The sequence below is a fragment of the Nilaparvata lugens genome, chromosome 3, assembly GCF_014356525.2.
Source record: "Nilaparvata lugens isolate BPH chromosome 3, ASM1435652v1, whole genome shotgun sequence".
Lineage (NCBI taxonomy): Eukaryota > Metazoa > Arthropoda > Insecta > Hemiptera > Delphacidae > Nilaparvata > Nilaparvata lugens.
Genome location: NC_052506.1, coordinates 97,878,524 through 97,906,119, shown reverse-complemented (window position 1 = coordinate 97,906,119; position 27,596 = coordinate 97,878,524). Strand labels below are relative to the sequence as shown.

Sequence of the window (27,596 nt, the reverse complement as noted above, 5' to 3'; positions counted from 1 at the left end):
ATGATTATTGGTCACTGGAAGCGTGTCCTGCCACTTGACACCAATCAAGTATGAAATACCATTAGAAGATGGCTTGGTCATTTTCATTACTTCATCTAGGAGTCTCAATGAAATAGAACCAGTGATTGACTTCAATGCTCTTCGAACAGAAAAACAAGATATGACAAAATATCCATTTTGCCGAAATGTACTAAATCACTTCATGCAAGCCCATATCAATGGGAATATTCAAATTGACAACTATGAATCAACTGTGTCATCGAATTGGATATTTTCAGTCATATATGGGCTTGTATGAGAGGATGAATTCTCGTACATTATGGCAACATGAACATTTTGACCGAGTCCCATGCTTAACAGGTACAGTCTCAAGCGACTGGTACCCACCTGTTTTATTCAGAGTAGAATAACGTAGAACCATAGAGAAAAAATAGCTCGACGACTTATTTACACGGTGCCAGTTAAGGTAGCCAGTCCCTGGATGCCAACGACTGGCACTGTGTAAACGGCTCACGCCAGTAACTGGAGAAGTCAGCAAGCCAAGGACGCGCCAGGAGCTGGCAGTTCCAGCAGAACAAATATTCTTGTTTTACTGGCGCGCCAGCTTCATGTCAGCCTAATCACAGTAGCTTTATACTCTTGCGGGCATGAAGCTCTCTTATAATATTATTGTCTCTGATGCCCTCAAAGTCTTATTGTCCATCCACTCTCGTATCCACATTGCTCGTTCATCCGCTGTAACTCGTGGGTACATATTTCCAAAAGTTCTTCACACAAAACCATAGATGCCTATTCCACTATTCTACACTTCTACATATATATATATATATATATATATATATATATATATTCTACACATATTCCACTATTCTACAAAGATGCCTATTCTACACTTTTGAACGGCAACTCTGTGTGGCGTCTCTTTCATTTGTTTAAAAAACCAAGATCTGCACTACTTTTACATAAACCACGCTTGCTGTGGAACTACACCCACACATCCGACTTGTTCCAGTAGCTGGCAACGTATAAACAGGGTACCACTTAAAGCTGGCATGCCAGTTGCCGCTTGCCAGTGACCTTCCAGTCAATATCCAAACTGACATGCCAGCCACTGGAACCGTGTAAATCAGCCTTGAGATTCATCTACTTGTATCAGTTGTCTCTGGTAGAACATAAATATGGGTAGATTAAAAAAGACCGTTTCAGAAACACAGATATAAGACCTCAGCTGAATACTTTTGCTATAAGAGATAAAATAAATGGGAGTAGAAATGATTGGTTCCAACATGTGAATATAATGAGTAAAATCCGTATCCCTAAGCAAGCTTTATTGTATGAACCAGTTGTAAAAAGAGATAGAGGATGTCCAAGAAAAAGATGGTCCAATTATAGTTGCGAATTCGGAACGGGCAATGATGCCTCAACATGAAAGGAAGAAGAAGAGAATAACGATCAATATTCCACTCTATTCAGCATTCAATATTCAATTTCCATATCAATACTCAATATTCAATATTCAGCATTCAATTAAAATTGATATACATATTTGAAATTAACTTCCCAATTTGGATTATTAATAAAAATTCATTCAGAATAGATATAGAGCTGTATCTTGTCTTGTTTTAAAGTGAAACACTTCAAGTTTGTTATCGAATCGTCTGATAGTGTCACGCTAGTAACAAGCGCCAATGTCATTTACAAATTGACGATGAAAATGGTTACCTCCACTGGGCCCTAGCATCATGACTGTAGTCTACGTCAGTCAGATAGTGTACATCAGCTATACTGTACGTCAGTGGTGCTCGGAATTCGCTGACTCCATGTTGAACTGCCGTATGAATCAAAACTGCTCTCTCTGATCATATGGTATAGATTCATATGGCGACTCAGCGAATTCCGAGTTAGCAAATTCTATCAACTCTTCAGAATAGCCTATGTCTTTGTCCAGGGGAGGCAGCCATTTTCACATGGTCCTAACGGCTAGTGCCTGTTATGGAGACATTTCGCACTTACAACGATTCTAGTTGTGTATTTTTTCTGAATAAATTTCATTGATCATCCAAATTGAGAAATTAATTTCATATCACTACGTATGATAATTACTTTCTTGCCGGATTAACCTCTTGAAATTTCATGTAATGGTCTGAAAAAAATCAAATACTTCAGTGAGAAACTATTCTGCTAAACAATACAAGTTCACTGGTTTGAACAACGATTCAATTTCATTTGAACTATCCTGCTAAAACTCTCATGTTTTCCACATTTTTCTCGTAAATGAATATTGTTAATAGGATAAGAGTAGAGAGTTCCTTCGATACATTACTTTGCATGAGACACTATGGTTTAATTTATTACTTGTATTTGAGAGTAGAAATAATTTTAAAATCGAATTTGGGAATATGTTTGTGAACTATTTGGAAAAAATGACTATACAAATTCAACTCACCAAACTTCACGACTGATTATCCTTAGCTCTCACATACTTGGTTTCTTCAAAAATGACATATGAGCCTTGCTTTACAACTTTGATTCCTTCGTAGTGATATATCATCGATAATTGAATTGAATATTCCAACTGCAGTATATTCACTATTCTTATAAGTTCTGGCTCACTGGAATTCTCACACTGTCGAAATACATGAAAGTATATTGCATATTTAATAATCGAAGCAAGCTGTAGTGAATTTCTCGGCTTATGACCTCTGGCTGTAGCTTATTGTACCATAATCCAATACAGCTTGGATAATCGATGTTTCTACTCTACTAATAATTTACAAAGTGAAGTACTGAGAACTTGCATATTGTAGTGATACATTCTGTAACGAATTTACCGTGATAAAGCTTATTTGATTTGATTCGAATACTGCCATTAGCCTTTCAAGCTGCTTCATAGTTTTAATAAATAATTAAACGAGTGTACAGGTAATGAATTCCTACTATCTTTTATATAGCTTCCAGTAGTTGTCCATTTGTGGATTGTTTGTTCGACGATTGCTTTGATTGTACAATCAGAAAGTAGCTTCACTTTTTGGTGTTGAGATGGGCCGTGCTTTCACACTGCCCCAGGGTGGACGGAAATCTTCGGCAGTGGTAGTTCTTGAGATACGAAAAAGGGTGACCTCCATACGGACGTCTCTTATTATATTACGACACCGGAGCATGCTAGAATACTGCCTCCGTATTGCGGCCAAGGATCACGAGATTGTGAGGGTTCCCTGCGCCTGCGCTATTGCCGAGTGCCGAGACGGCTGTATATGCTGTATTGGCAACTAGGCCCATGCTGTCCACTGACTTATAGCGTGTTTAATCCCGTGTTTAGGACCGATATGTTAAGCCGTCGGTCCCGGCTGTCCCTCCTGGGTCCTCTGGTATAGTATACTATACTCTACTTCAACGCTGCTAGTGTGAAAAATCGTGAACTAAAATCGGTCATTCAGCTCACAGCGACATCTAGTATAAAATTTTCTAACTACTTCAGCCATTAGTTCTTCAATTCGCCACCTGTTGACTACACCAAAGCATATCAGAAAAATATGGCTGACTCAACATGCTCAACCTCTGATCAACGCGCACTTATTTCAATTGGTAAGTAAATTTGGAGTTTTTTTTTCACTAATATGAGTAATGGATATTATTCTAGATATATCAGGCGATATACATGCACATTTCTGAGCCAAAATATTTTGAATAACATTCTACAGCTAAAATCTCTTTTAGGTATAGTACTATACCTTGGGACTGAAGCCAGTTTTCTTATTAGATGTTTTATAATTTATTTGTGAAGAGCAAGCTCCGACTTTGTTATCAACTTATTATCCACTCTTTTTTACATTTTTGAAGTTAATTTTTTAAAGTGAACTTACAGTTTATATTTTCCAAGAAAATCAATGATTCTTTGAAATTGAATGTACTTCTAGCAAAACTTGGACCTAACCAAAAATTTGAATTTTTCAGATGATTTTTTTTAAAATATGGATAAAGCAACAATAAATGTAGCTTTGCAGTGATTTCATGTTGCAGAATTGTACAGAACATAGGCTACCTGAATTGTACAGACTTTTTTCTTTTACAGATGATGAGCTCCAGCTTGAAACAGCTCTATTTGATGGATTGGATCCTCACAGATATCGACCTCAGTGATGGAGATGACGAGGACAATGATCCAAATTATCTGCCCTACCCTGACCCTGGACCTGGACAACAAATTGACTCTTCCAATGACAGCTCTGATAATGATCAGGTAGAATTATGTCTTCTCAAGTAAAGTCAGCTGGGGTTGGAATAGTTTTCAATCGAAATTTTAAAAAAAGTCGTTTTGGTCGATCAAAGGTTTTATCCATCAAATGAATAGGTTTTGTTGTATCAGTGATTAAATTTTGATCAATATCTTTCAAATAAAAATATTGGTGAAGTTATAATGTAGACTTGAAGACCTGAACAACAAATTGACTCTTCCATTGACAGCTCTGATAAAGATCAGGTAAAATTATTCCATTGGTTGAGTTCAAAGCCACTGATCGGTGAGTGAACGATGAGATCGGTGAGTGAACGTGACTTTGAAAGAACCACTGTTCTGACGTTGAACGATGCATAGACTCACATGCAGCGCTGGATTATTTGGAATTGAAATCGGCCATTAAGGGGACAGCCTGGAAGATTATTACATACTAAAGATCTTGAAGATTTTTGTGATCTATAATATTACAAAAAATATATATTATATAATATCTAGTGTTAAAATACCTCAATGGAACCTTTAATTTCAGTAAGAGCTAAGCATGGGAAGGCATGGGTATTGTGCATTTATACTCTTCAAGGTCTTTGGTCTAACTGATAAGAAAAAAAACGTCATATCCGGTTCATTCACTGATCAGTTAATCGTACTTTTCCACCAATGGAAAAGAACGTAAATAGAGTAGCTGAACGTAAACAGACATGGCTGAGTATGAGGTAGTTTACAAATGATGACTCCATCATAATGTATTGGGAGCAGAGAAATGCATAATTACATAAATTCAATAACATTAAAAATATTTTACAAAGCATTTAAAACTTGTCACGTTATTTTTTATTTAAATAACGATTAGCCTCCTGCTTGGCATCAGTCGGTAGAGCATGAATTATTTTAATATAATTATAAAAATTAGGTCGTGGTTTTTCATAGGATACAGTCTCATAAAAATCTTATAGGCCCAGATATGAGCTTCCACTATAATACTGATAATTCATTGAAAAATAAATATATATATATATATATATGGACTTATCCTATAGTATGGAGGAATCAAAATAAATTGCACACCATAAACAATTTGATACATATATTAACAAATATTGCGAAAATAGATCAGGGCAAAAAATATAAAGAGCGATAAAAATATATAATATAAAATAGAACAATAATGAAATCAGTAAAATATCACAGGCTAAATACTATTCTCTAAATTTATAGCACGAAACGTTACCATGTGCTTTATTTTATAATCATATGCATCCTTTTGTATGTAGCTGCGATATAAGCTTGCTAATACTTGTCGTTGGACAATTCCATTAAAAATAGTTTCCTTAAAATCACAACTTGATAAATTGGCAACCAATAATCCAAACATATATATTAAATTCTATAGTATCTAATAGATTTCTTTGCAATGAATATATATTATTTCATCTCAGGGTGCAAGATTCGGCACCTGACGGAATAAATAGAGCAATTCATCTAGTGAATCAGAGCTACAACAAACTATCGCAAATCATATTGCAGAAATTAAAGATCATATGAATATGTATTACTAGTAGGGATGGGTATCGATACATCGATGTTTAAAAACATCGATGTTTCAACATCAAACATCGATGTTTTTAACATCATATTTACTGTTCGATGTTTTTCACTTATCGATGGTTTTACCTAGACATCGGTCATCCGATGCTTTTCCCAACTAAAAAGTATAAACAATTCTAATTTTTTAATGTGATACAAGTTTTATTTTATTTTTTTGTTTGAAGAGGATTATCTTGAGAGCAATAAGCAATAGTAACAGAATTACAATCATTATCTCTATCATATTTAGTGTAGTATTCTGTTTAGTGTTTTTTGTGAATATAGATCACTCTTGTGAAAGATCTCGCATAAGTTTTGATTTCCTGCAGATTGCTATTTTTATATTTTCAATCAGGCTCTCTGTATTTTATGTGAGACTGTTGGATACTCTTGAAGATTTACATTACTTCTGTGGCCGTGTCAAGGTTAGATAGTTAGTTATTTAGAATTGAATAAGAGGTCGGATTCTACGTTTCTTAGGAAGAAAGAGTTCTTCTTACTACAATCATTTCCTCAACATGTGTTCAACACTTATTAATCTAGCTCTGGAAAAGAGGTCCTCGTATTGTAAGGAGTGCAGATATCCATAAAAAAAAAACTTAATTCATTTTCATTTCCTAAAAAATCTATCAGGTATTGAATGAATACGATATGAATATCAATGATTGCTAAAATTAGCTTAGGGTGAAATTTTAAGACCGAATCCTCAAGGATATACCGAGAGGTTTCAGACTAAACCATGAAGATGACAAATCTTGTGAACTAGAGTTGATGTATCTTTCTAGTCACAACCTGACATCAATTATTTGAAAGACTGTTACTTGAATACCACAAGTCCAAATTGCTGTGATTCCAGGTAGTAACTGTTGAAATATTGGAACAATAGCTCCAGATAAAATTGTAGTCACTTTAGAAGCTCTTTTTGTGCTCTACAATCTGAGATCAGGTATAGCGATCTATCTCATAGTCCAGGTACACCTGACAACAATGCTCCTTGTATTGTGAAAAACACCTAATTTTCAGCTTCAAGCATCATCACAACTACATTGTCCTCACATTGATATTTCGCACAACGACATAAGTTCTTGAGATATGTTCTATGAGAATCACCGTAAGATACACTTCATTTCAGTATTTCCTAGTGGAGAGGCGCGCTTAAGGACACCTCAAGGATCAAAATTTCAAACACATAACTTTTGACACAATGCTCAGATTTCATCGTACTACACTTCATCCTTCTCGGTTCGTCACGGCGGTTCAAAATCATGCATAATAAGTCAAATTCGGTCGAAAAATGAAAATTTATTGTTGAGTGTACTTAAGCCCATATTCCAATACACAGAAAATGACCAATTTCTATATTCAAATTGAATGCTTGTGAAATATCTGATAAAATTCCAAATCTAGTGAGAATGTGAAAATTGTCCCCCTCTACCCACTCCAATAAATAATACTTTCGATTCCAAAACAATTTGGAAGTTAAGATTTTAAAAATGGCGATTTCAGTTTTTACATTTTTTTCGTAATTCTACTGTTGATCAAGAGTTTCTAAAACGAGTCTGATACATCATAGAAACTTACGATTGATTACAAATTGTAGATAAATTCATCCTCTACGAGCTCAGTTGCCTAAAATCCATCTTGAATCACTTTTCGCTATCATAGAACTGCCAAAACCGTTAATATGAGAAAAATATCTACAATTTCCGGATTTTTTCAACAATCAATCTCACTTTACAAACCATATTCTTTCATGAATTGTTACAGCAGATGAAATAGAAAGTTCTATTGTACATTTCAAGATCATGTAATAATTTTTGTAATAAGGGGTTACCGAGATACATAGCTTTGAATATAGAAATTGGCCATTTCTTATCTATTGAATATGAATAAGTACTACACTCAACAATAAATTTTCTATTTTTGACCGAATTTGACTGTTGATGCATGATTTTGAACCGCCTTGGCGAGCCGAGAAGAATAAAGTGTAGTACGATGAAATCTGAGCATTGTGTCAAAAGTAAATTATAAGTGTTTGAAATTTTGATCCTTGAGGTGTCCTTAAGCGTGCCTCTACTAGGAAATACTGAAATTAAGTGCATATAACGGGTGATTCTTACCCATGAACTTATGTCATTGTGCGAAATATCAATGTAAGGACAAAGTAGATGGTGATGATGGTTGAAGCTGAAAATTAGGTGTTTTCCACAATACAAGGAGAATTGTTGTCAGGTGTACCTGGAAATCTATATGACATAGAGTGCTCTACCTGATCTCAGATTGTATAGCACAAAAATACGCCTAGAGGGGTTTTGAAATATACATCTAAATGGTAACAATCGGAAGATATTGTGATTGAAAACTAAAATTCATCAAAATTGATTTTACTTCAAATTTTACTCATTTTTGAAAAATTATAACGAAGTACTCATTGGAGATAGAGAGTTCCGAGTGATCTCATTTTTTTCAGAATTATATAATCTGGGAGAGATTTGGCAGAAATAGCTGAAAACTGGAAAATGAGCCGAAAATACGAGGTTTTTGGGCTATCTTGTATCTAGCACAAGGAAATCTTGCATATAAAGAAATAGGTTCGGGATCTCTCTATGTACCCAAATAATATATTAAAAAATTAGAACTAAATATAAATTGCAAGCACACCCCCTTTTTATGTCTATATTGACTGGACTAATAGTATCATCCATAAAAAGTAGGGCGATAAACGATGTTTAAAAACATTGATGTTCAAAAACATTGATGTTTACTGTTGGATGTTTTTCACTTATCGATGTTAGGATGAAAAAAAACATTGATGTTCAAAACATTTATTTTGTCTTTCGATACCCATCCCTAATTACTAGCCTAGATTTCATACTTCTTTAATTTATAGAACTTCTGATATGTGGATTTATTCGTTATTCTTCTAATAAAATACCTTTAATACTATATTTACTTGCGCAAGTATTTTTTACTAAATTCTTAATTTATAAGAAAACCCTTTCGACGAGCTAGCTTTGATTATTATGTAATTTCGAAGCACTGAGGGCGCCCTGTCACTATTTCAATATTTCTCACTCACGTGTCGAAATTTTCTTATGAGCTGCTGATGTCAATCCAACTCCTGGTGGTCCTGGACTATGGTAGCCGGAGTCGTCTCTTCCAAGGGGTTACAAAATTATTTAAAGAAGTGAAAATGACTTTTGCTTTATAAGAGCATCACAAAGTCTTATAAGAAATTTTATAATTCAATCTAACTTTAAATTTTTACAAGTTATAGCAAGGTTTTATGCTCTATAATATTAGGGACCTCTCATGGTGGCATTTGGCAGGCGAGTGTGGTTCTCCTTTCTCAATTTTACAATTCTCATTTCCGACTTCCAAATTACATAAAATTTGAATATCCTAGTCCTCTTGCCATTCAAGGTTCAAATAGACCGTACTTAAATATTAAATTATTACTTATGTTGTATGTTTAATAATTTCTTTGCCTTCGGGCCATATCCATAACATAGACTATACAACAATTTTATACAAATTCTATTTATTTGTAGAAATATATACAAATATTTTTGAATTGCATACTATTGCCGCCTATCAATTGCCATTATGTGATTGGTGCATGCGAATTGTTTCAGTATTCATGCGCTTGGTAACCTCCTATTTCCTGGATACATTTAATTATTTTTATTAGGTTTTTCAAATATGCCCTCTACATGCTAGTTAATTTTCTATACGTTATTATTTGTTTCATGCATCATAATAGTTAGCCACGTGAGACCTTTTGTTCCTCAAATTGCATACCGTTTTGCCGCAATAAATTTCTGCCAAGGTGTTTGGTCAGATTCTACGTTGCATGGCTCGGTCGATCGTTAGGTCGCCGATCACTGAATGTTTATGCCTCACCTCAACCTTCAATATTTTATATAATATTATATCTTAGCAAAAAATTATTTCAATTCCTCTTAGGCTGTTGTACAGTTTAGCCAGGACAATCTGATGTTATCTAATCTTTATGTTATCTCTTTGGCGATATGAGCCAGTTACTTTACTTAGACCTATTAATATTTCAGCTAGGGATTTTCATATCTATTCAAATTTCAATATGTTACACGCGCCCCTGGATTTGAATTCAAAATATTTGAGAATCACAATGTTTTTAATGAAAATCCATCCTTCAACACATCGATATATTCCATACTTTGTCTACAAAATATACTCTCCAATTTTTATCATAGTTCGCAGATTTATCTGCTGCGCCTCCCTTAGACCTCTATCAAATACAATAACAAATTCTCCTTATCAACACAAGAAATATCATAAATATAATCTCCTAGACACATTCCTTCTTTCAACACTTAGAACATAGTATTTTAAATTTTCCGCTCGCAAGGCCGCCAACCTAACTACACACATTACTTGATTCTCTTATAATTGATTCCTTTCAAACAATAATTTCGATGTACAAATTTTCTGGGGCTTATATTCTATTGTAATCCCTAGTCTTAATATAAATAATTTTCCATATATCAGGTACAATTCTTTTCTTTTGCTAATGGTTCTTTGGCTTTAGGTAACTAGCATTCAATTTAGGTTTTTTCGGTAACAAACATGGCATAAACTAACAGTAATAAATATAAAACATATAAATAATATATTAACATTGATAAATATAATAATAACAGTGATAAATAACATTTTTGGGTACAATATTTTTCTCTTCTTAAACATATGTTGTTACCTATATTCAATCTAGATGGCTTTGTTAACCTACCAGTTCTGAATATCTGCTTTCTGACGTCATATACTTTGGCTTTGCGTTCTGCAGCATAAACTAACCTTATTCGTCACATTTTTCACATTTAAGGTAATTTGCTTAATTTATTTTTTACTATCCCCGTTTGTGTCTTATTTTATATGGTGTATATTATTTAATTACATAATTAAAAATTATTCTTTCACTTGTTGCAGGCTTCTAACGGTTGGAAGGAATCGAAAATCTGATTTGTTGACACGAGGTTGCTTCATCAATATTAAATTTATTAAGAAAGGTCTGTAATTCGTTTGATAGTGGTGTTTTCCTTGATTACTTATCATATTTATTTCAAATTCTGCAATATTGCATGTGGAAATGTTGTGATTTACTTGCATCTTCTTGCATTCTGTTTGTAGATGTTGCTGTAGGCTGTTTGGTTATCTGCTGTCCGGTTGTTGATTGTTGAGGCTGTCCTAATTGATAATTTTTTCATCATAAATTTAAAGCCCTTGTATCTTGTGTATTCTTTTAAACAATTCATCACTTCATTCATGATAATTCCTTCTAATCTGTTCTTTTTCCAATCATCCTGCAGTCTTAACTCATCCTCCCTTTCATTTTCATTCAATATTCTCGATTTCAGTTCTTTATAAATTAGTAGGCTCACAACAATAAACATTCTTATAATATTAAATTTCCAATCATCAATAGTAGTTTCATTTAATAATAATAATACAATATTTTTCATCCTATCCACAACACAGTCTTTTATCCATATCACAGCCATAACCAACATTACACACAATATCAAAACATTTATTATCTTTTTAATAGCATAATTTCTCATCATATAATAACTATTTACTTCCTTTTTATTTACATTATTTCTTACTTCTTTTACTCTTCTTATACACTGTTTATCCTTCATATATCTCCATAAGTAGTCCACTCCATTATTTTCCCGGAATGAATCCATAGTTGCTTTGTTACCAGTTCCATTTTTGTTCCAATTATTTGATTCCTTTTTTTCGGTCACATCGCTGATCATAGCCTTTAAAGCGTATGTGCCGCGGATATATACTGTCGGTCTCCTGTCCTCCATCCTGGTTTCGGTCCGGAATCCTCCTCGGGCGTTTGAAACGTGCATGCGGCCGGTATGCGCGTGTGCAGCTCCTCCTTTGTCGCTTCTGCCTGACTTTCCGCCTCCAGGCCTTGCGGTGCTGGTACCTCTTCTCCCAAATGCTGTCCTCTCCGTCTTGATGTCGGCCGTCCGGTGTCCTCGGGCGCTTCCGTGTCCGGGCCTTGCGGTGTTGGTTCTTACGGTCCTGTATGATGTCCTCTCGGTCCGGGTCCTTGGTCTGCTGTGGGGTCGAATGATGCGCGGGTGTGGTGTGTGGATACATGGTGGCAGTCTCCTCCTGGCGATTGTTCATTTTTGGCAGTGATGGGATTTCGTCATTACTGTAATGGATCGGTTCTTGTTGTAGGGTGGTGGCCGGTAGTGATTCTTTGGGGGCGAGTTGCTCTTTGGTGGGAAACAGGATACTTAATAGAGGTTGATACTTGTGGGGTGTTTTAATTTCATTGTTGGTGGCGGTTTTTGATGGTGATTTATCAGGTGTTGGGTTCTGTGTTCTTTGTTGGTTAATCCTGTTGCATGTGCTAATGTATAATTTGTACTTATTTGATGAGGTGGCGGTTTGTAATTCTGTTGTAATTATTCTGAGTGTAACCATTATTTGAGTTTAATCGATCATGGCCATCATATAATTCCTGCGGTTGCTCTGATGGGCGTAATGATTAGTTGTGCGATTTTGAAAATTTTTATCATTCCAGTTACTATTTTGTTTGTGCTCATAGCAGCGTTCAAATTGAGGGGCAGATCGTGAGCGATCATATGATACCGGTTCATAGTTTTGGCTGGTATACTGATTACTTTTTGAGTTATGTTGATTTTGTGGGTATCTTTGGTCTGATCGGTGGTTTGACATTGCCATCACAGACTGTATGCCATATAGATGATTTATTAGCTGTTTGCAATCAGTAATGGGTTGTGTGGCGAGTGCCATTCTAACTTGATACAATAGTTTCTTTAGAATAATACTTGCTAATGCCGATTCGTTAATGGGCTCGCTCAATTGAGAATTTTTGAACTGTAGGGCAGTGACGAAAGTGGTACATGCACCGTCTAAGTTAGGGTTTGAAATCGCATGATATGATGTCCGCTAGCACGCCCAACTGTTTACTTCTGCTCCAATACTCTCCCAGGAAGACAGCTACAAACTCATCCAATGATGTAAATTCATGGGCTCTACTCCGAAAGAACATCAGGGGTTTGCCAATTAATAAACCAGTCAAACAAAGACGCCACATACTCCAAGAGGTAGGTGCAAGAGTTTGTACTAATTTTATCTGATCAAATGAATGGTTGAGGTTGCAAATGGCGATCAGTATTATCGAATTTACCCAGTCCTTGCAATATACTATGTGAATTGATGTTATCTGCTTGAATTCCTTGAGGTCGTTGTTGGATATAATTTTCTAATACTGTTATTTTCTCCTGTGCCATCTGCCATTGACTATTATTTGTAATTTTATTAGCATTTACTTCTTGATCTAATCGAGTCAGAGTGGATTTTTGAATTAGTAGAGTTCCATTTAAAGCCTTACAGGTTTCTGTGTTCTGATTGATACTACCTTGCAGTTGGTTCATTTTTGTGGACATATTGATCTGTTTATTTTGTATATCTTTAATACTGTTGATATTTTTATCAACTGTAGTTGTTAAATTTTGATTGGCAACGGTAATTTGTTTGTTGATTCCTTGATGGCAATCGGCCTTAATGCTAGTTTTTATATACTGAATAGGTGTAGTGATTTGTGTGGTTAAGTTATCTATCCTTTCGTTTAGTTCACAGGTAACCATATCCAACCTTTCCGATAATCCTGCCGTAACTTTATCCTGACTTTCCCTCTGTAGATTTATCATTGCTTTTAATTCTTCTCTATGATTCTCTACTTTACTCTCAATAGTATCTAACCACCGTTCTACTGATTGTATGGCATCTGCTGTCTCCTTCATGCCCTGTTCAACTGTTTGCTTGTTTGCCTCTTTTATTGCCGCATTCTCTTTTTTAATTTCCTGCATCATGTTATCCATTGAGTTTTGTAACATAATATTGAACCTACTGCTAGTTTGTTCCATTATTACCCTTTTAAATGGATCTAGCTCTGCGACTGAAAATATACTTTGTTTGCTCAGATGTGACTTGGCCTCTGGGGATGCGGGTTCTGCAGGCTGCTCCTCGCCCCCTTCGAAGTTGATCTCTGCTATCTGTTGATTCAATGGTATGTTAGCGGCGTCGATTCGAGTGGATGATAAAGGTTGCAGACCTTGTGGATCGAAGACTATCGACCCGACACTTCCTGGTTCCCTTTCTTGTGGCGTATTGGCATCTACCATGGTGGGGTTTGATGTGCTGGGAGTTGACAAAGTGGGATCTGTGCAACCGCCGTACATATATGAAACTTCAGAGTTTGTGGGAGTGTGATTCATTATGACAATATGATAAATGCTAATTAGAAAAGTGATGGATAATATGCAAAAAATGCTTGAAAAAAAAAAGAGACACAAACCGGGACTCACAGTGAAACAGTTATGTGCAAAGTGTTTGGATATCCGAAATAAGGTATTTATACTTAAGTTTTTTATAATGCTCTAGCGCTCCAATATTGAATATTGATTCCTGACTAGTTTGATTCAATTTCATTTCCATCCAATCTCAGAAGAAGACACTTTCAGAGCAATTCAACGTATTCATAGTAATGCTACAGGTGTTGACAAAATTCCTTTCAAATTTATCAAGAAAATGTTATTTGCTGTTTTACCAACCATTACATACATTTTCAACAAGTCAATTGAAGAAGGCATTTTCCCTGAAAACTGGAAGTTTGCTCTGGTTCGCCCTCTAAAATAAAGTTCCATCACCCAATAAAGTTGAGGATTTAAGACCAATCAGTATTTTACCTGCATTGTCCAAAGTGCTAGAAAGACTCATTCATGGTCAAGTTGTAAAATTTCTAGACAACAATAGTAAGATTCATAACTTTCAATCAGGCTTTAGAAAATTCCATTCAACTGAAACAGCTCTGCTTCGTGTCACTGATGATATAAGGTTAGCTATGGACCAAAGAAAATGCACCATCCTCACCCTATTTGATTTTTCTAAAGCATTTGATACTGTTGATCATACAGTCCTTCTGAATAAGTTGGCTATTCTTGGTTTCAGTCACAACTCGTTAGTTTGGTTTAAATCCTATCTATTAGGTAGGAAACAATGTGTATCTGTCGGTGACAAAAAGTCTACTTGGAAAAACGTTATGCATGGAGTACCACAAGGTTCAATTTTAGGCCCTTTCCTCTTCACTTTGTATGCTAATGACCTTTCTTCCATTATCAAATTCTCCAGTTTCCATACTTATGCAGACGACCTTCAAATATATTTAAGCTGTCCCATAACAAAAATTAACGAAACAGTTGGAATAATGAATCAGGATATCAATTCGATAGTGGAATGGACAAAGAAAAATGGCCTTAAGCTTAATCCCATCAAAACACAGCCCATTATAATTGGATATTCTCGTCTTATAAACGATATTGACCTTGAATCGATTCACAAAATTAATGTAGATGGTAATGACATTCCTTACTGTAGCTCAGTTAAAAATTTAGGCATTATTATGAATAATACTCTTGACTGGTCAGAACAAGTGAACAAAACTTGTAAAAAGGTATTCTCAGCCATGCATGCATTGAAGAAAATGCACGATATTCTCCCTAGAAACATTAAATTATTATTGGTTCAATCTCTCATCTTCCCACATTTAATGTATTGTAATTCTGTTCTTAACGATATGCAAGTCACTCTGAATGATAAACTACAGCGTTGCCAAAATTATTGTCTACGTTTCGTCTACTCTCTCCAACGTCATGATCATATCACCCCAGCCCACATTTCTAGTTCAACATTAAAGCTTCCCAATCAAAGGCTTTTTCGAATAGTCAAGCTTGTTAGAGATATCTTGAAATATGGTAATCCGAACTATTTTAAAGATGATTTCAAATTTGTCTCTGAAGGTAGGAGGATAGATGCTTCACATACTAGAACCGGAGAAAGTACTTTAAGGATACCCAATCTTCGAACTACTATTTTCACAAAATCCTTCTTAGTTCCATGCCTGTCGTGCATGGAATGCACTTCCTGTTTCTATCACGTCCATCGAGAGCCGAGCGAGCTTCATCCTGACTTTAAAAAAACATCTTTTGGAACAAATGACTGAAACTGTCCAGCCCTAGAACGATCACATGACAACCATCCCCCACCCATCCCACAAATACAAACCTTTAAACCTGTTATAGAACGAATTGTATATATAAATATATATATTATATCATGTTATTTCAATTATCCACTGCATACTGCTGTATATTACTAAAAGTTGATTACCCTGATCTACTTTCAGCCTACTTCATTTTATTAATCAATTATTTGATCTTATCTACCTATATAATTATTTTACTTTATAAATTTTCTGTTTTTTTTTTTTCTCTAAATATTCATATTGATTGAAACTTTCACAATATATCCATTAATAAATAATCCTTAGTTTAAATAATGAAATTAACGTTTTGGTAGAGAGTTAGTGGGGAGAATATTTTTAATATTCTTTCCGAAGAATGGACATTGATATGTCCAAACCTCCGCCAATTTATGTAGATGCATAACAATATAATTATTATCTATAGTTATTATATTACAAATTGCTTTTTCATATCATATACAGTTCAACAATTATTTTCTTAGTCTATATCATGTAAATTCATCTATAATTTTGCTGTATTGTAAGCTATTGTATATAAGTGTATAAGACAGTATATATTGTAATCTACATAAATAAAGTAGTCAATCAATCAATCAATCAATCAAGATTTTAAAAATACTATAATAGAGGAAAACACATTTGGATGTATCATGATTGAAAAACATGAAAGCATGAAAGAGATGCATGAAAAACATTGGGCACACTATTAGCAGTCATGGGGAATATATTACATTAGATTAATTTAGAATAAAATTACTTATCCTGATTGAGAACAATTTAAAAGAGAACGAAATGGAGTCATATGATTTTCCAATGTATAATCATTTGAGCTCTTGCAGAGAAGAAAGATCAGGCGGAGGCATACTAGTATAATATTATAAGAAAGAATTGAATATCAAGATCTGAGTCAGCTGGTGACAGGACAATAGCACTGGATACACACAAGATCTCTTCATAGTGAATGATTCAATAGAATCAACAGTTTGCAATTGAATAATCACATTTTCTCAAATTTCAAGCTTATTTTCGAATTTAGGTGCGAAATGTTACTGGACATTAATTGTAGAGATTTTCATGCTCAATATTTTCCACTCGAAATTTCTCGTTGAAATTATATCTGAGACCTGATAATTGGGAATCTAAAATCAAACTTTGCATACATGGGGCGGAGTTCCTGAAATTTCTACAGATATGAGACTTGTGGCAGTTGATATAGCTTATCAATGACTATTGTAGGTATAGATTTTATCAAAATCGTCGGAGCCATTTTTGAGAAAATCGCAGAAAAACCCGGTTTTGACAACATTTTCGTCATTTTAGCCACCATCTTGAATTGCATTTGATCAAATTGTTCATGTCGGAACCTTATAGCATAAGGACCTCAAGTCCCAAATTTCAAGTCATTCTGTTAATTGGGATATGAGATATCATGTACACAGACACACATTTTACATTCATACACACACACACACACACACACACACACACACACACACACACACACACACACACACACACACACACACACACACACACACACACACACACACACACACACACATACAAACCAATACACAAAAACCACTTTTTGGTCTCAGGGGACCTTAAAACGTATAGAGATTTAGGAATTGGGGTATCTTAATTTTAAGCAATACTTTCTTTACCCATCATAATAGGAGAAGGAAAGTGAAAATAATCTTATTATCATGGGAGATATGAACACTGAAATCTTGGAGCGAAACATCAATCCACAATCAGAAAGCTATCTTAATATATTGTATACAGATGGTCTGCAAAATGGAATAAAAGAGCTGACCAGAGAAGAATTGTATGCTGATCATACAGGGAAGGTGAAAAGTCCGAGAAAGGCTTAATATCTCATACACAGAAATAATTTGAGGGTGGGTGTGATTGGGGATCCTACTCAAATTGGAAAAACTACTTTATAATGACTTTAAAAATCTGGTACGCCATATTGGATGCAACTTCATTTTTACTTTCGTTGCTCTATTACCATATGTAAGGAGAGTATTGCTTTCCAAAAAAATTTAAGGTACCCTAATTTCATGTTTCCTATACGTTTCATTACTTTCCTTGCTCTATTACCATAGGTAAGGAAAGTATTGCTTTCCAAAAACATTTAAGGTACCCTAATTTCATGTTTTCTATACGTTTCAAGGTCCCCTGAATCAAAGAACATGATTTTTGGGTATTGGTCTGTATGTGTGTGTGTGTGTGTGTGTGTGTGTGTGTGTGTGTGTGTGTGTGTGTGTGTGTGTGTGTGTGTGTGTGTGTGTGTGTGTGTATGAATTAAAAATGTGCGTCTGTGTACACAATATCTAATCTCCCAATTAACGGATTGAATTGAAATTTGGAACTTAAGGTCCTTACACTATAAGGATCCAACACGAACAATTTTGATCAAATGCGATTCAAGATGATGGCTAAAATGGCAAAAATGTTGTCAAGAACATGGTTTTTTAGCGGTTTTCTCGAAAATGGTTTCAACAATTTTGATCAAATTTATACCTAGAATAGTCATTGATAAGCTATAGACTATCAACTGCCACAAGTCCCATTTCTGTAAAAATTTCAGGAGATCCGCCCCATCTATGCAAAGTTTGATTTTGGATTCTCAATTATCAGGCTTCAGATACAATTTAAACGAGGAATTTCGAATGAAAAAAATCGAGCACAAAAATCTCTATAATTAATTTTCAGTAACATTTTCACCTAAATTGAAAATTAGCTCGAAATTCGAGAAAAAGTGATTATTTCAATATTGCAAACGGTTGTCAACTGATTCTATAAAATCATTCACTATGAAGAGATAACAGACCTCGTGTGTTTTGAGCATTATTGTCATGTCACCAGCTGGCTTTGAAAAATAGTAGACTTGAGATGTGCGGGAACACTAGCGTCAGGTGATCGATTTTCATAACGGCAAGAAAAGTTGTGTGAGTGCGCCACACCAGATTTTTCTAATAGGAAGGTGGTCGTGCGATACATGACTCCCATAGGAAATTTGAAGAAAAAATGAATGGTGGAACCACATATCGATATCTCGAACCGTTTCAGAAATACTCACATTATAAATTAATACTATTCTAAGCAGAAAAGAGAGAAAAAAGTGTGAGAATGGCTTAGTATCCCATAAAAAGAAGTGATTCTAAGGTGGGTAAGATCAGTGATGTTACTCGAATTGAAAATACTACTTTACAAATCTGGTCGGCCATCTTGGATCCAACATTTAGAATGCAACTTTTTTTTTAAATAGGAAGGTGGTCATGCGATATATGATTTCGATACGGAATTTCAAGGGAAAATGAATGGCGAAAACCGCACATCTATATTGCAAACCGTTCAGAAGATATTAACATTATCAATCCGAACCATGCAAATCAGATATGAATACATGAGTGGTATTGATCAATAATGTGAATATCTTCTAAACGGTTTGAGATATCGATGTGCGGTTTTAGCCATTCATCTTTTCTCGAAATTTTGTATCTAAATCATGTATCACATCACCACCTTTCTATTTAAAAAAAAAGTTGCATTGAAAATGGTGGATCCAAGATGGCGGACCAGATTTTTAAAGTCATAGTAGAGTAGTATTTTCAATTCGAGTAGCATCCCCAATCACACTCACCTTAGAATTACTTCTTTTTATGAGATACTAAGCCGTTCTCAGACTTTTTTCTCTCTTTTCTGCTTAGAATAGTATTGATTAATGATGTGAATATTTCTGAAACGGTTCGAGATATCGATATGTGGTTCCACCATTCATTTTTTCTTCAAATTTCCTATGGGAGTCATGTATCGCACGACCACCTTCCTATTAGAAAAATCTGGTGTGGTGCACTCACACAACTTTTCTTGCCGTTATGAAAATCGATTGTTGTGAATATCTGAAATGGTTCGAGATATTGATATGCGGTTACCACCAATCATTTTTCCTTCAATTTCCCTATCGAAATCATGTATCCCAAGACCACCTCCCTATTTAAAAAAATGAAGTTGCATCCAATATGGTGGATCCAAGATAACGGACCATATTTTTAAAGTCATTGTAAAATTTTTTCCCAATTTGAGTAGGATCCCCAATCACACCCACCATCAAATTACCTTTGTGAATGAGATATTAAGCAGTTCTCGGACTTTTCACCCACCCTGTATAATGTCTTCATGCATAGACCATATCAATTCTAGAATAAACCCAAATCAGATAGAGACAATGTTTATTAAAACAAAAATAGCAGATCATTATATGATTGGTTTTGAGCTGAATGGAATTGAAACAGAAACATCAGTGACAGATGTAAAGATAGAGATTATCTCGGATGGGCTTGTGGGAAATATGATTGGGAATACTAACTGGGATGATCATTTAACATCAAACGATCCAAAAAAGATCTATGACTCAATTGTTTTAAAATTTGAGAACATTTATGCAAAAGCTACAATAAAAATCCGCAATAAGAAGAATGAGAAAATCCAGCCGATTTTACCGAACCAAAATGAAAGATGTATTGTGGAACAGATTAGAAAGACAACCAAATAATAACTAATTGAAAATGAATATAAAAACCACAGAAACAATCTAACTATTGAAATACGTAGAGAAATTCGTAACAACGACTACAATAAAGTCAAAGATCATAATATCATATCGGAGATGCCGAGAAAACATGGAATGCAGTTAATGAGATACTGTACTCAATGTAAGGAAGAAGACACCATTCCAGTCAATAATAAGGGACAATTAAGAACTGCCTCTCCCGGAATTGATAATATAAAACCAAAACATATAGGAGACCATTTTGAAAACCTAAAAAGTATTCTCCTTCACCCATACAACACAATAATTGAAACAGGAAAAATCCCACCGAAGATGAAAACAACACTACTCAAACCTATTCATCAAAATGGACAAAAAAAGATATTCAAAATTACAGACCAATAGGTGCAATCTCAATCTAATGAAAATATTTGAATCCATCATTCATGATGATCTTATGAAATATTCCATTCAGCATAACCTACTGAATAGAAACCAATATATGCTTTTGTTGCTGGTAAGTCCACAACCCAACTACTGGAGGGAGAAAGTATCATACTCAATCAATAAGAATATAGATAGAAGAAGCTTGACCTTGGCAGTACTATTCGTCCTCAGCAAAGCATTCGATACGAATCAACATAAATACTCCAAAAGGAATTGAATATAATGGTAGTATGAGGGATGGATTTGGAAATATTCAAGTGTTATTTTAGTAACAGGGAAACAATTGTTCAAATTGGAAAGAGCAATAGTAATCCGAAATCGCAATCTTTTGGGGTCATTCAAGGCTCACCACTATCACCTTTGCTCTTCAATCTGTATATCAGTGACCTGAAAAACTGTGATTTCGAAGGGGAGGTCTACACCTATGCAGATGATACTAGAATCTTATCTACATATAAAAACTTATCAGTTGCAGCCGAAAAATACAGAGAGATATAAACACAATTACAAAATGTTTCCATAACAATTATATCTGTATAAACAGTGCAAAGACTAAAACAAAAGTATTCCATAACCCAAAACTGAACATAGATAGATACCATCGATCTAAACAATAAAGTAACTAGCCACAAATACGAATGTTTTAAAACAAACAATTCATGTACCTGCAAGGAAATCAAACACTCAGGCACAGTGAAGTACCTAGGAATGCATTTCAATTTGAATATGAAGTGGTTTTACTCACTCACAGGAGTTGGCTGAAAAACTGAGGTATATAGCACATAGATGCTTCCAAAATAAAATATCTGCTACCAATAAAAGCAAAACGTACAGTATACCTTTGCCTAGTGGAATCTCAAGTAAGATATGGAATAACCGTTTATGGACATGCTCCAAATAATATCTTGAATCCAGTGGTTCAACTGACTGACAGAATAAGAAGAATCTTTCTCCAGAATCTAGACACAAATGCAATACAGATACTCATCCAACTTCAAAAACTTGTTCAAATTCATAATACTACAGAAATACTACTTCGAAAATCATTATAGACAGACCAATGAAAATGGATACAATACAAGACACTTGCACTATAGAACACCAGACTTTTATACAGAAATGGGATAGGCTATACAGGGGAGTACTTTGTACCGAACATCTTCAACAGCATCCCCAATCACCTCAAGAGCTTCAACATATACGCAGATGTAAAAAGAGAAATAAAGAGCTATTCTATAACAAATCAATAGAAGAATAGAAGATTAACATATAACTCAATTTAATATATAAATTTGAACATGATAAAGAGAATAATACAAAAGAATAAGGAATTATATTATTTTTATGAATCTCTTGCAAATCTGATAAATAATGTATTAAAACAACACTCCAATATAAGCTAAAATTAGCTTCATGGGGTAGCCACAAAATCTTAATAATAATAGGAGATCTAAATTAATTCTTTCAGTTTGTACAGTTATCATTATTATTGTTATTATTATATTATGGAAATCTGAATAGATTCTCACGACATAAGTAAGAAAATATAAAATGTTATTATTTTATGATCACTCTAATGTAAACTATCATATTATGTAATGTAAGAAAAATTTGAGTAAAATATTTATCATTGTTATTATCATTACTATAGAATTGAACCCAACCTTGCAAGTCCAAAAATACTGTTTTTTTAATTCCAAATAATACTGGAATTGTTCCTTGTTGAGTTTCATGGGAAAGTTGTTCCTAGCTCTTGCCCAGAGGATTGTCACCTCGGGAAGATGATTTCCCATTAGATCTGCCTCAGGATTGGGCTGATACTCGCAACTTGCAACAAAAGCAACACAGAAATTAATAGGAATAATGAAGATAATTTATATTCATGATAGTAGAACGTTATTACTATAAAGTAGACTAGAAAGTGAAATTTTCAATGTTATTTTGAATCAGCAGGTAACCAACCCGTGCTCCGGAAGAGTCTAATTAAAAACTTGACAAACCTAAAAATTGACCTACTGAAATCTTGAATTTAAAATAGGTTTATAACCATCCTCGGTAAATAAAGAATCTATAATGCAAAACTTCAAGTTAATCAGTCCAGTAGTTCAGACGTGATGATGTGTCATTCGTAAATTTCCTATCCCACATGAGCCAATTTTTTGTTTATAATATATAAAACATGTATTTGAAGAAATAAATTATTGCATTAGTTTGCTCTACAATCATCAATGATTGTGTATCTAGTAGCACTCGTAAAATTCATTTTTTCTAGTTCTTCTCGAAAGTATCAGGGTATATGATAGCCATATCCTATTGATTTGAACTTTCATTTGATAATTTATTAGCAGTATGCACCAGTAGATGAAAGGATAGATCAACACCACTACTCCTATTTATTTTTGATTCCCCAAAAGTTCCAATTCTATCTCGCACTCCAATAATGATAACAGTTAGCTTGAAAAACACTACACACAAGATTAGGTAGTGGTATTCTGGAACGGTTCATTATATTTCTCCATACAGCCAACCCGGTACCCGGTACCTAGGTTGTCAGGTTGGTGTAAGGGTGATCATACCTGACTAGCAATTAGGAGGTACCGGGTTCGATTCCCGGACTGGCAAATAGTTTTTGGATAATCTCATTGAATTTCCATTCAACTGATAACCCTGTTGTCAATATTTGCAGTAGTTGATAAAGTCTTCGGTGTGGTTTACAGCATTTTACTTTGGATTTTCATTAAATAATAATTTTATTCATCAATTAGCATTTGAATAAATTCAATTTCTGATCAATTTCCATCTATTAATCAGATGCTGACTTTACAACGTGAATCTCACTATGAACCGCCACATAATTATATTGGGTCAATTGAATAAGAACTAACAATATTGCTAATACTAGGATTTGAGTCAGCTGCTGTATAATCTCATCACCTGGGCGGACCTAGCATTTGCTTATGAATTCTATCCTTAGGCCGGTTGGTTACAGAGCTCGACCTTTTCCATTGATATTCCATGTATCCGTACAGAGGAGGACTGACTGCACGCATGCGCATGGTCAGGACCATGCATTTTATACTACCTACGAAAACCATCGGTCGAGCTCGTGTGCATCCGTTCCATCGGTCGACTGACGCGCTATTGAAACAAATAGAAGCTTTCAGAGCTGTACTGATCAGTAGCCCGATCCAACATAACCAATGTGCTGACATCTCTTCCAACAATCAGCTGATATTGAATTGAATAGCATGATGAATGAATCCAATTAATAGTGTCATATTTGATTTCAGAGTTTTTCTATACATTCTTTCAATCTTTTCTAATTTTTCTATTGAAAAATAATATATTATTAATATTATCTACATTCATTTGATCCGTAGCTTAAAGTGACTGCAAGTATTCCCAATGGTTATACAAGCTCGAAATAACTCATCAAAATTTCTGATGGACATTCTGAGGTAGTTGAAAAATGTATCTTCACCCCAGGCAATGATGTATATAATGGTACTAAATTCCCTTTGAAATGCTCTTTGGGTGACCATCTGGTGAACTTGATATCTACGTCTTTTAATCTTTTGTTTACAAAGATAATAAGCTGCAATTAAACAATCTGTAGAGGCGTCCATTTTTTGAGTCAGAAGAAATGATTTATGGTCAGGATGGTGCATACGCACTGACAGTCAGTCGAGCTCTGAATGTGTAAAACTGATTCATCCATGCCTATGGTAAAGATGGTTCATATGCACTGACGGTCAGTCGAGCTCTGTAACTGGCCTTAGACCAGTTATAGAATAGACACGGCCCATTGTATATTAATACTGGAAGTTGATGAAGCCAACATCTCCAACATACTGCCAAAGCCACCCATCTCGACGTCACAATAGTGACGTCACGCATCGTATAGAAATTATAGAAAATTTTTTTGAGTTTGTTGTGTAAGTGTTTGTGGTGTTTAACTTACGTTGTTGTTAAACAATGCATTGTTGTCAAACATAGCTTGTTTTCCATAGCAGATTGTTATTTATTTATTTATATAATTAGACTATTATTTATGAAAATGGTAATCTCCTATGCAGCATGTAGTTGCACTGAAATTTTCAGGAAAAAAGTGGAATATCTTTTCATGCGTAAGTTGAAATTTATACACATAAATATTGTAAGTTGTAACTGTAATATGATCCTTGGTTATGATGTAAGTGAACTCATTGCAGCATGACAATGAATTGGTTTTGTAGGCTACCGTACCTTATTATTTTCAAAACACATTATAACTTTGAAGCCGATATCACATAACACATTATAACTTAACCGATATCGTTTTTTGCCCGTAACTAGAAATAACCTAAAACACCATGAATCTGAAATAGACACAATCTGAAAGTTTTCCATACGATGCGTGACGTCACTGTTGTGACGATGTAGATGTTGTAGATGTTGGCTTCAGAGGCTAGACTTCCCAGCGTGTCTATTCTATAACTAGTCTTAGATTCTATCTAATGCTGCCCACAGTCAAAGTTATCTGTCTACTAATGATAGTCTACAGTTACTATATCAAAGATATCTTTATTTATAGTAACTGTGATGCTGTCACAGTTAACTAACAGAAACTAACACTTGATTATTCAACAGCTAGAACTAATGGATTAGTTCCTAGTCACAAGATTGTAGCTTTTATTCAATCGACCTATTATGAGTGTGAAATGAGACCCAAAAGTGAAATTGTTGAAGCTGATACCTAAGTTGTTGAAACTGATAGATAACTCGAAAAACTCACGTCAATAAACAGCTGAATATATCTTTCGATGAATAACTCTGTCCAATCTCCAACATCATCCCATGATTATTTTGCATAAAAGTTTTCTTATACACTTCGTTCGGCTTTTGCAACAAATAGTGTATGTCTCTTCTGAAATTTTGGTCCAATTCTTCCATTTTCAAACTAAAAACGAAAGATTTTGAATATAATATTCATTATTGATGAAGAGCATTTGAGAATAACGTGGATCAATTGAAATTCGGTTAGACACCGAAGCGGTAGCATGTAGAGAGTGTTTAATAGTATTTCAGCAATGGTATACATAGTTTGTTATAGTAGTGTCATTTAGGCCTCTTTCACATGATAGGAGACGTGCAACTTGAACACTGAACAGTGTTCACGTTTTTTTGTCGAAGTACATTGAGTCCAATCGTGTCTTTCACATGGTGATCCCGAGCCAGGAACTTCCTTTTGTCACGTCTTTTCCCCTCGAGGCAAGCAGAAACCTGATTTGATCGAGATACTAGTGGTCATATCGCCGCTAGTTCCACATGGTGATTCTACGTCTCTCCGGTCATCACTTTTTCTCAAAATCTATCTTTCTTGAAAATGAAGATAGAAAGATTCTGTTTTCGGATTTGGATTCAGCGACCCCAAATTCTTAAGACGTGAGTCCCGTTTTCAAACAAGGAAAACAAGGAAGTTATGGCTGTTTTTAATAAAGCTTTCTATTATCATATAATTATATGGTAATAACGAACAGGTACTGTACTATATAGTACGTATGTACTATTATGATACAACGTAAACTGCATTCGTGTAATACATTTGGTGGGATATTTATCTTGATTTCTGAAAAATACCCAAAATAAGGGAGTAAGATGGCTTTGAAAAACCATCGTTTTCCTGCTGAATGACAAAACAGAAAACAGATTTTGGAATGCATTTGATTGTATAATTATTTTTTTTTTTTGAATAAAGAAAGAAAGAATTTGAATAAAGAAAGAAAAGATTGAAATTATTTAAGACATATTATGTCTTGAACTAAAAACGTACAACAGATATCCAGATCACTCACTATTCAAGCTTTCCATGAATTTATTTGTCTACCCATGGCAGTAGGTTTGCGCCCAACGTTTTCACTTAAACATTTCTGTGATAATTATTAATTATGATAGAACACATTAACTTTTCGTATTGATCTTCTAAATCCAGTTACATGCACATCGATTCCTGTGAAATTGATTTTTACCGCTCCTATGAATTCTACCAGGTTCAGCGCAACTTGTTAAATATCATTATGTTTGATTCAACAGAATTCATAAGAACGGCAAAAAATCGAACAACAAAAAAGCCGAAGTAGTTTGTGTCGACGGTATACGACATAGAAAGCAAAAGCTCGCGCTTGGTCTATAGTTATACGACTAAGGATTCAGCTCAGCAACTAAAATCGATAAGCCATGATTATGTTAATCAATACTCATATAATAAAACAAAGTAATTTCAAAGCCCTTCCGATGACTGAATCTGATGTAGAACACAATTCTAAACACATTTTGCTCAGTAATATTTTCCCGTCAGAAGCACCGTTTACGAGTAAATTGAGCCTAATGATAGGAGAGTCAAATTTTCATTCATCGATGATATGGCAGATGAAGCTATCAGTCTGGTTATCAACTGAGGTATTACATGAAGTCTGATAATTGATATGAGGATAAATAATTATTACTTATACACACTTGCGCTCAGATTGCAATCAGACCATAAGAAGGTCAATGAGAATCTTCAAGTTGTGTCTGTGTCTTCTACACTCACAGACACTGTTCAAACAAATTTTATAACTTGTTCACCAGTTATAAATAACTTGTCAATCTTA

At 34.6% G+C, this 27,596-nt stretch overlaps 1 protein-coding gene across 1 annotated transcript; it reads right to left on the bottom strand.

The window, feature by feature from the left end:
- LOC120350678 lies at window positions 1-25,899 on the bottom strand. The gene is made up of 5 exons (XM_039425245.1): window positions 25,739-25,899; window positions 22,629-22,791; window positions 2,447-2,626; window positions 2,104-2,143; window positions 1-139 (listed from the first exon to the last, which is right to left on the bottom strand). The coding sequence occupies exons 1-3, from the start codon at window positions 25,894-25,896 to the stop codon at window positions 2,453-2,455; spliced, it is 495 nt and encodes a 164-aa protein (XP_039281179.1). The 5' UTR covers window positions 25,897-25,899; the 3' UTR covers window positions 1-139; window positions 2,104-2,143; window positions 2,447-2,452.
- Window positions 25,900-27,596: the final 1,697 nt, after the last annotated feature.